Source organism: Pygoscelis adeliae, unplaced genomic scaffold, assembly GCF_000699105.1.
Source record: "Pygoscelis adeliae isolate BGI_AS28 unplaced genomic scaffold, ASM69910v1 Scaffold175, whole genome shotgun sequence".
NCBI lineage: Eukaryota > Metazoa > Chordata > Aves > Sphenisciformes > Spheniscidae > Pygoscelis > Pygoscelis adeliae.
The window spans coordinates 4,226,945-4,238,119 of NW_008824941.1; the positions used below are offsets into that span (position 1 = coordinate 4,226,945).

The following is an 11,175-nucleotide window of genomic DNA, read 5'->3' on the forward strand; positions in this document are numbered from 1 at the left end:
TGCGATCGCACGTCTAATCAAAGACAAGATATTGTAAGTTTAAATGAAAAAACTCTGAATTTCTATGTTTTCATATGTCATGCAATTTTATGTCACTTACTGGTAAAAGTTTAAAGAATTTATAAAAAATACATCCTTAAAAATTCCAACATAGTATAACCCATTTAACTATAATAACTACCAAATAAAGTAATTCTTATAAATCAGCCATTGAACACCACAGTCAAAACAAAGTGTTTTGCTACTATCAACTCCTATTTATTTGCTTCCTGCAAATACTAAAACAAGAATTAATTTTAGTTTGTGCATGGAATTAAAAGTTGTGATAGTTTTCTAATAGATATAAAGGAGCTTTTTAATCAGCTCCAGTATGAGTAAGTTTCTCTTTGCTTTAAGAGTTTATTTCTTCCTAGTATTGATTTTGAAACTCATCGCATTCCCAACCACACTTAACAGTTACAGTTTCTTAAACTTAAGTCTTAAGCATGTATTGCCCTTCTGTTTACTTTCCAATAATGATATCCACATAAAAATAATTCATCCAAGCACTACTGGAGCTTTTTTTTTTTAAAATGTTTTTGGGTTTTCATTAATAGGTGCATACTTACTATAAAAAGACTGCAATCTCCACTTGCATCTTACTCTGACCAGCATAAGAAATGATCTCTACAAAGAGATCCGCTGCTTACATGCCACCAATTAACACCAACATTTATTAGAACTGCCTAAGAGACTTAGAAAGTAACAGAGAAAACCTCCAGTGTGGTAGGACCTAGGAAACTTAGGAAAATGTAGAAACCTGGGAACTAGGTTACTATGCATCTCCAAGTTTTAATAATACTCAGAAAGCTATTTGACAAACTCTCACTTCCTTGAATGAGTTTTTCTACCCTTCAAAGTTATTTTAAAGTCATCAGATAATGTATCTTCCTTCCAGAAAGCAAGTAATAGCAAGAAAAAGATACTATTTCCTTCTTTGTCTTAAAAATAAATAAATAGGTTACACCAGAGTTGGTGACAAGAAGAATTTTGCAAAACTGATGTACTGTCCCTACACCAGTTCTGTTTAGTAAAAATGAGAAATAAAAGTACCTGGGAAGTTCATCATCTTGAAACCTGAATTACGATAACGTTAAGAAATCCCTACGCCTTACTGATTTTCTGAATGAGTAACTGCAGATGCTGTAATATTTGAGGTATTTCTGTTTTACAGATGTTTACAACCAGAACCTTCACTCAGCTAACAAAGTAATACTTCAAGCTGAAATTAAAATTGTGAACAATATGGTCTTTAAAAATATATCTAACAGACCACAGAACAAATAATGAATTTATACGTGAGAAAACGACGTAGTAGAAGACCAGAACTTCCAACATCATAAGGTTTAATGCACTGAAGGACTAAAAACGGTGTATGCATTTATTTAGGTCTAGCTACCAAAAGATACACGCAATTTAATTTATACATGTTTTATTTATATATTTGCATATGTGCGTGTTATGTGTATACATACACACATGCACAGAATTCACATGAATTTATTCAGAATATGGACTGGCTTTCTGTTATCCTAAGCAGGAAGTATCCCCATAACAAATTACATCACAAAAGCTTATGTTGAACTTCAGCTTTTCAAAACGACACTTTCTTTTACCTGTCTTGGATTTTACAATGTCCTCAAGCACTTTATTTCCCATTCCAGATGTGGTTTCATAAGAATTTTTGCACAATACTGGCATCTGGCAAACAGTAACAAATTTATAAAAATCCCTATTACTTTTAATAGTGGCAGATGCAGCACTGAACCAATTTTAACTCATTTTTAAAAAGCTGCCTGGAACTGGATGGATACTATGTGTTTAGCTTATGATATAAAAAAATCTTGGCTTGAGACACTGAAGAAATAAATACACACGCAAAGATTTCCTTCATTTTGAGAGACGTAAAAGATCTGTAAATGCCAAGCTTTCTAAAAAACTTTTCCAGCTACTGGTAGTAGAATGAAGTTTTCTGCCTTTTGAGAAGCTCTAAGTTCTAAGCAAGGATGTAAATCATTAGTTGCTTTTGGGATTATTCACTTTAGATTTATTTAGAAGGATTTCTATTCTTGACTGTAAGAAACATAGCAGAAACTTTCTACTATTCTTGCACTCTCAGAATGACTGAGACAGAAATACCCAAATACAAAAATGGCACAGATGGATTTTAAAGAATCATTAATTCCTATACTACTTCATAGGCTAGAAAGGCCAAAGCTGAAATGCCTCATGCAGGTTTCAGAAGTTTTAAACATGGCAGCGTGGTGACTCTTTTTGTAGCACTCCTTGGAATTCCATTCCTAGTTGAGCTTTTACATGAACTGAGCTGGCTTTGTGAAAAATCTGATATTCAAAACTTCACCAAATCAACAGGTAATTTTATTTTTACGCTATTTTTAGCATAAACTAAACATTCTAACCATAATGAAATTCAGTAGATACAACCATTTTCATTCTATTTTTTACTGAGAGCACTGCTGGAAGCTGTACAAATTGCAATTAAAATTAATAATAAAAACAGTGAAATAAGAGGAAGCAGCAATATATACGATCATTTTTTTCCCATTGCGTTTTCATGCTTTCACTTGTACAGGCACATCACTGTTAGAAGTGGTCTCAGTCATAATTAGCAGACTCAGCCTGACATTTATAGAAGTAGGTAAGGGGGAAGCAGCTAATGGAGTGGTAAAAGTACCTGTTGTCCTGCCTACGAACGTATTGCTACAATTTACCCACACTACATCTTAGGTCATCTTCACCTCAGGGATGCTGTATTGCATCTCCCAAAGACCAAGCCATAATATATTCTGACACAGCTCTTTCAATTACCTACTGGAGCTTTTTCACTCTATATAAATAAATAACACTGTATCAGAGCAGGAAAACAAACCTACATTTCTCAAACCCCTGGATCTCTATTCTGACTTTCTTGGCCAATTACTTCATAATTAGTTACATGGATTGATAATGAGGGGTTTGATAAAACTCAGCTGTTCAGAGGTTTACTCATTTGTTTGCATTAGACCTCAACTCAGTTCCTTTTGCTACAGCTACAGCAGACTCAACAGGACAGTAAAGAACTTAGAGTTCATATAGCAGTTGTACCCAAGGGAAAAAGCTATGGCAGACTAAAACTAGAAAACTGATTGTTCTGACTGAAATGGAAAACTCATTCATAGCAAGTTCTGGCCTCACACTGTTTAGTTAGCATCAGTGACAGACTTCGCTGCTTATACTAGGCATGCATTTATATGCACTTAATGTATGTTAAGCCTAATGCAGTCTATGCGATTATTCATGTGTTTAGTGTTAACCATGTACTTAAAATGCTGCTCTACTGCACTGAGCTCAGTCATTAGCCCATGCAATAAATGTGGCATTTATTTATAAAACATGTACTTTCTTTTTTCACCTAAGTAATGCTGAGGAACTGTGTAAGATAAAAAAACAAAATCAAAGCAAGCAAAATATTTTATTCTCAGTAAAAGCCAGTGTCCTAAGCAGTAATGCAGCAGTCTTGGATAACAAAACAAAGTCCCCAAGCATAAACATCCAACATAACTAATTTTTATTAGGTTAATCTTTAATCAGTCGTGGAAATCTTCTTAACTATACAACATAAAAAACCCACAGTAAATGAATTATTTTAGAAAACGAGACATTTCAAGGTCTTTAGGTATCCTCATCTTATGCATTTTATCATCTTAACTTTTAAAAGATACACAGTCTTACCTCCACAATAGCATTCAAGGCAGTGTCGGCACCAATGCTAAAGTCTGTGCCTGGCACATTGTTGCTAATAGTAGCAGGCAACACACAGATAGGTACGCAAAACTCCTCAAAGCGGGAACGTGCCTCGTGTAGCTGCAGACAACTTTCATAGGCCTGAAGCAGTGGTACAAGTATGAGTGACACATTCCTTGTCTTTGGATTGCTCTGCTAATGACTCCTTGCATGTGATGGTAAATTTGGCTGTCCATTGGCCCACGTAAATACAAGTGGTGAGTTATTTGGGGGAGTGGGGGGATATCCTGTACATACCACAACAGTGCACTGGGGTTGCATTGGCACAATGCTCTTTGAAGAAGTGCAGAAGATTAGTGCAAGTTAATACAGAGTGAACATGAAGTGTGCCCCAGCATAGAGGTCTGAAGCAGTTGGGCAGAAAAAGACAGCATAAAGGTAGACTGGAAATCATTCCACAAGAAACCACTTAAAGAATAAAGTTTGATACATGTTAAGGAGTTTAGAAAGTTAACTAGTAAAACACCTACAACTTGAAGGAATGCTTAAAGAAAGTTCTTTTTTAAAAACTATGTTATCCTATAAAGTCAAGACACACATCTATTTCCACCAAGAAAAAAAAAGTTTTGACTATGCCTTCTGAGATTCTATCAACATCACACATCTGCCTCTATGCACACAGACTGGACATAGTCCCAGAAAAATCTAGGAACATCTGCACATGAACGAGTTGGTAAAGTTTGCAAGTATAGTTCAAAGATTCTTTGAAAAGCAGCTGTAGGCCCTTGGGAAGATTCCAAATACTACAAAATAAATCATCATATGAAAAGGATTAGGTGTTCCTAATAAATGTCAAAATACTTAAAGGTTAAGATTGTGCAGCTGTTTTAAGTCAGTAAACATTTTTTTAGTTACATTATTCCAATTCTTCCTAATCTAAACCAATCAGCATCTCTCATGATGCGTGGCAATTTTTCAAACTGCCTACACAATGACTCTCCACAAGAAAGCCTGATTACATAGTATGTTACGTTTTTCTTAATCTCTTTCTCCCAGAAAGGACTGATGTTCACAGAAGCCTCATCTTTTCAATTTCTCAAATCAGTTCAGAGAAGCAAACTATTGCAGATCAAATCATTAGATAGCTATCAAGCTATCTCCACAAATATCTAGACAGTGACTGATTTAAGTAATAACTTAGGAGAAAGGGATGGGGAAAAAAAATTCACCTGCGAGAGTTCTGCTCTCTTGTTTTCCCTATATAAAGCAGATCCTGTTCAGTGAAAGGACAGGACATATGGCAGTAGGTGCATGAAGTGCAAACTGACTTTCTAAAGTCTACCTCTACTCACGTATTTAAGTGCATCTTTCAATTAAGATCAGTGCTAGGATGCATCTCCAGTTTAAGTCTGAAATACAGTCTAAAAGACTGCACTTTCAGACCTGTAGCTCTGAGAAGCAGTATAGCCAGAAGAGCAACAAATGGATTTTTTTTTTTTTTTTTTTGAGTGGTTGAGACTTGACTGAGAAAATTTCAGTAATTGCCTAGCCCAACTCAGCTCAGTCAGGCTGCTTTGAATTTTTTTTTTTCTGCTGAAAAATAAAGATGTACACTGAGTCGCAGTGGTTTGGTAAAACCACATGGCTTCCTGGAGATCTGCAAAACATGAGTTTCTCTGAAATTGAGAATTTTGGGAAACCAAGTCGAAGGGAGATTTAGAGCAATAACTAACACAACTGGTTAGTCTGTATTTATAATATGTTAATTATAATATGTTAAGATGTAGTTAAGATATGTTTTACTTGCATTAAATATTGCCATTTTATTTGATGCAAGTGACTTCAGCAAACATATCCAAAGACTGTACCTTCACCAAGCATGAGCATTAGATGATTATATGCAACATCTTTGCATCACTGCAGCAAAATATGAAAATGCTTTCAATAAAGGGTCACTTAATAATTATAAAGGGTAAACAAGTGATTGGTGGTTTTAATAATTAAAAAGGGTATTGTCATAATCAAGGATGCTTTATAAAAATACATGCACTCAAGCAAAGACCGTGGTTTGTTGACTTTATGTTGACCTAAATGCAAATGGCCATTGAAAGGGATGGATTGACCGCCCTAGCTCCACATCCAGCTGTTGCTAGGACTGAACTGGATGATAATTTAATCGGTTAGCTAGCTTGGCCAGGCTAACTTTCAGCTTCCTAGTTCAGACTAATATGGAGCCACATGTGCTAGTACCAGCACTGGGAGGGTACAGGAGTCTGTGTGGAAAGGAAACTGCATGGAGACTGCATTAAGACACTCTTAACTGTAGCTTTATTCGCTCCTCAGTGAGAAAGGGTTTTTTTGTGGCTGTTTGCTATTCTTTTTCTCACAAAACCAATTGATCAACCGGTACCCCCTTCCCTTTCATCAAAGGAAAAGGCAGATTCTCAAAGAAACATATTAGAGAGTTTCAACATCTTCCTTTTTCAGGTTCTATTTTCCTCCATCTCTAGCTGATACCTTTTCTTTTCATTTCCCCATTTACTTCTACATCTCCTAAATCAAATTAATATTCTTCCATACCTTGTTCTGGTTTATTCTGCTTTCCATCAGCTTCTTCTAGCCCACCAATAGGCTTTGTTTTCCAATTAAATTTTCATCCTTTCCATTCTTTTTCCGTGTTCTGTAGCTGAGAGAATCTAACTTTTTATTCATTCTGCTTAATTACAGAGTAGGTTTCTACATTTTAGTTCCACCTGCAAAATGTATTGCTAGTGCCTCTTTTTGATCAAGTAACCCAACTTTCATTTAAAAAGACATTTCTATCCTTCATGGTTATGTAGGAAAAAAACTAACACTTCTTTCTTGTCACATTCGAGAGGTCTGCTATCTGAAATAATATTCTATTCATTCCGCTGGATTAGCAATATGAAGTTGAGAATATAGGTATTTTTATTATGGTAGTTATTTTAACTGATGCTTCTTTTCACAGAAAAGTCAAAGTTCATGTTCTTATCCTGCAATCCTAAACAATTTATTTTCTATATCTAGATATACGAGCCTTAAGCACACCCTTAGGTATAGAAAGGCACAGAAACCTCCAGCTTTTCCCAGGTATTTTATATTGTGGAGTTTTCATTGACAATTTTTCTCACTAATATTCTGAAAATTGAAGTGAAAAATACAGCATAAGATAAATTTGAAACACTCTTCAAAAGACGAACCAAATTCTACTATTCAACTGATTACAAGCCTGTATTTTAAAGCAAAAATGGAAAAAATGGAGCATTTCAAGAGGGTCATAGAATCTGTTATAGAATCTAAATTCTAATTATTGAGAAATGTACCAGCCACTATTTATGACTTAGGGAAAAGCACACTCTTGCCTAATCTCTCATTCAGATGTTATGTATCTGTTGGCCTGATTTTTATTGTTTTTCTTTTTAAGTGCAGCATCTTAACACATTTTATCTGCAAATGTCTTAAGGTACCATTTACATGCCTTGACAAGTTTCAAACAACTTAACATTGACATTGTCTAGTAATGCCAAACACTAACAAAGGCCTCATTACCCAACAGAAACACACTTACCTTACTAAAAGTTGTCAAGAACATAGAGGTAAGAACAGTACCACAGAAAAACTTGTGTGATGACATTTTGGTGTTCATAAGAGGTACTAATCTGAGAGCATTGAAAACTATGATGCATTTATTGACTTAATAGTGGCAAGAGTAAAAATGCTATATCTAGCATTAGATCTAAACTAGATTTAATGACATTCATGTCCATTTGCTACTTGCATTTACCGCAGTCAATTGTATGACTTGTATTGAGTCTCAGTCACATTTAATAGGGGGCATCATCACTATTGAACCTGATCTGAACATACAACACAGGAATGAAAGGATACATTTTTCATTATCAGTTTTAGTGAATCATGATGAAACAATCAGAGCAGAAAACTGAAGAGATACCAAGCAGAAGTGTTTCCTCAACACAAAAATCTGCTCCTTCCCCCCAAAAAAGAACAAAACTTAATTTGCCATTGGATTAAATCTAAATCTTGCAAAGCCATTACATTTCATATTTATTTCAGAGAAAATCTAGCCAAAATAAAATGCAAAAACAAGGTGGCGGCTATTAGTAAAAAAATATCAGTTTGAAAAGTTTTCAACTACTGCATTGAAAATATGGAGATACTAACATTTTATTATCTAACAAAGGTGGATGATATCTAGAAACCTAAGTATAAAGCAAAACACAACAATGAGAGAGAGACTGACTATGATATATCCCACTCTACATGACATAATCTATAAAAAGAAGCCAGTTAGGTAAACAAAGCTTAAGAAGAAAAGAAAAGTAGGTGTTATGCACAATCATTTTACTCACCTTAATCTGTGACCAATCATTTTGGAGAGATATTTTTATTTACCAGAACTGGAAACATCAACATTTATAACCTAAGTCATCTATAAAGAATATGTTCAAGATAAATTTTAGTGAGCTTACAGTCTTGTTCAAGGCAACAGTTAAGGAAACTGAAATTTCCTAACTGAAGAGTTTATTTTGCTGAAGAAAAAAATATTTATGTTGGCATGGTAAAAAAACAAAACAGGTGAAAGTTATGTTAGTGTTCTTGAAGTTGACAGCATTTGAGAAATCCTTCAAATTCCTGAAAATAGTATCGTTATTAAAATCTTCAAATATATCTAAGTGATAGAAGACCTGACATTTCATTTTCAAAAGCAACTTGAAATTCTTTTCCCACTTTACATGAGCACCATGCTTGGTTGTTTTTTTTTTTACATTTTAAAATGTAGCTCAATATGTACAATCAGTGAAAAAAAATTCTACATTCTGGATCCAACATGGCTGGAGACAAAAATCAGAAAGTGGAACTTGTAATATAATACGGTAATTCAATGTAATTCAGTAAGAAAATTATGAAATAATTCTGTTTCTTCTTTATAAGTGAAAACATAAATTCAATTTTGAAGACAAATGCTTTATTAGGTCTTTTCTGTGTTTTAAAATATGGACACTGTGCAACTGTATCTGCAATACATATGTGTCCGTAGATTATGCTGAAAAGAGAAAAAAAAGGAAGTGTAATGTTACTGTTATTGTTTCAGACAAAATGATGTCAGAATATATAGAAACAGAATTGCTCTTCTTAGTGGAGGTATGATGGATTAATGCTTCTGAAATGATTCAGATGAACTGTAAATGCACATGCCTGACAATTTCTTTTGTGTGGTGTTTGACAATGCTCTTTCTACCCAACTGAGTGTAGTATTAATCCATTTTTAATTTACATCGTATTACTGGATTTGATTTTTTTAAAAATGCTTCATAATATGTCTCAACTCTTTTTTGTAAAATCTGTTTATTAGTAGAATACATGTAATTCCTATTGTTAGAGAAATATGGATCTTACATTCTCTATTAGAGAAATAAATATGTTACATACATAAATAAGGATCTCTCTCTGAACAGAGCAACAATCACCCAGTGTTTTTTTACAGCTGGGTATACTGATACTTTACATATAATAGGGATTAAATAAATGATCATCACGTCTTAGCTTTAGGTTTCTTTCTTCCATATACAACAGATACATGCCATCTTATTTTGTAGTTTACAAATTTACAGGTCATTGTCCTTTCAGAGGAAACCTAATGGAAGCATTTGGGATCCTAAAGCTTCTCTGTTTTAAATAGGTATCATAAAAGTGGCTATATCAAGTAACTGTATTGTTTTCCAGATTACATTTCCAAAGTTCTGGTCTATAAAAATATCCAGTTCTAGCCAATTTAGTCAGTTTTAACCAGAACTGCTTTGTTAGTAAGCGCACACACCAGAATAGACTTACATCAGTTATAGTGTTCAGAGCAGTATCTGCACCAATGCTGAAATCTGAACCCGGTACATTGTTGGATACAGTTGCAGGAACCATAACCATTGGAACACAGAATTCATCATATTTCTCTCGGGCAGCTGACAATTCCAGAAGTCCGAGGTATGCCTGTTGGGCACAGGCATTGGGTGAAAAATTAGAATGAATAAAGTAAGGGCAAAGTTGGAATGATAAAATGGAAAGGGCCAAAGGGGGAGCCATTTCTACCACAGCACACTTCAGCAAGTCCAAGCATTAAGGAACCACTAAAATCTAACACACACACAAAAAAGAAAGCATTAAAAACAGGTATACATTTGAAAACAAATAATAGAACATTCATTTTCAAGGGAATTTAGACATAACAAAGTGCTTTGTACAACAGAAACGTAATGCAGACTAGTTCCCCAATCTTCAGGTACTGTTACTCCTCATTCAAAAATCTTAATATTCCTGAACTAACCATGCCTAACAGGTTGGAAAAAGCAGATGATTCATTCCTTATCAAGAAGAAATAAGCATGTTCTTCTCTAGGAAGAGTTGGCAAAATACTCTCCTGAATCAAGATTTCAAAAATTTATTATTTTGGTAAAATGAAATGAACGTGAAATACAGAAGAAAAAGAAAACAATTCTCTAGATCAATTACAGATTTTGAAATGTGCTATGTGAGAAAGAGTGGCTTAAATAAGGGACCACAGTGCAATTACTACTAAAGGTCAAGAACTTCTGGAAGTATGTTCTAAGTATCGATACAGTATAGACTGGCACTCGCACTACTGAAGTCTTTTTTTTTTAATACAAAAATACTATCATGCTATCTCACCTTATTTATCCATTTAGCACATCCTGTTTTGCAGTTACTAGTCACTGTCTCGAATGTCAACTTTCTACAGAATCAGTGATTGACAGTACGTCTGATCCTAAACACTAGTTGTGTTGTGTATCAAATATAGTTATAACCAACTGCACTTTACACAAAGATTGGGTAAAAATTAAAATCGTCTATTTCTTTTGTTAGGAATTCTACTCTACTTAGACATAATTAGACATTTCGGTGTACCTCAAATCCACCAATAACCATAAGGGCGTTAATGCTGTTAGTGCGCATCTGGTCAGCAATCTTCTCCAAATATTTTGCAGGAAGGGTACTAAAAGTTATAAAACCAAAAGAAAAACAATTTACAGACTCTGCAGCAATAAGAACTAATTACTAAGCTGAAACAGTAAACTGAGCAGGCAATGCAGTATGCAGTATTTTTCATTTTACATATTTATCTATACAAGTAATTCTTCCTGACAACCAGTAAGGAATCATGTCAACTGTAAAGAAACTATAGGTTTGCAATCCTTTTAAGTGTAAGGACCCCAGGAAATTTTTAAGTTGACGTCCTGACTCCCATTTTCATTATCTCTTCAGAGCTGGTACAATACTATAAAGATAACCAAGTTGGAATGTAACGATTTAAAAAAAAAAAAACTGAAGACTTAAAAC

At 34.3% G+C, this 11,175-nt stretch overlaps 1 protein-coding gene across 1 annotated transcript in view; it reads right to left on the minus strand.

The window, feature by feature from the left end:
• Nucleotides 1-11,175, minus strand: part of PFKP (phosphofructokinase, platelet) — a 47,195-nt gene that overhangs the window by 5,867 nt on the left and 30,153 nt on the right. The window contains exons 15-17 of the mRNA XM_009325560.1: nucleotides 10,744-10,831; nucleotides 9,658-9,810; nucleotides 4-13 (exon numbers count right to left, since the gene is read on the minus strand). Coding sequence (XP_009323835.1) covers nucleotides 4-13; nucleotides 9,658-9,810; nucleotides 10,744-10,831 — 251 coding nt within the window. The remainder of the gene's footprint in view (nucleotides 1-3; nucleotides 14-9,657; nucleotides 9,811-10,743; nucleotides 10,832-11,175) is intronic.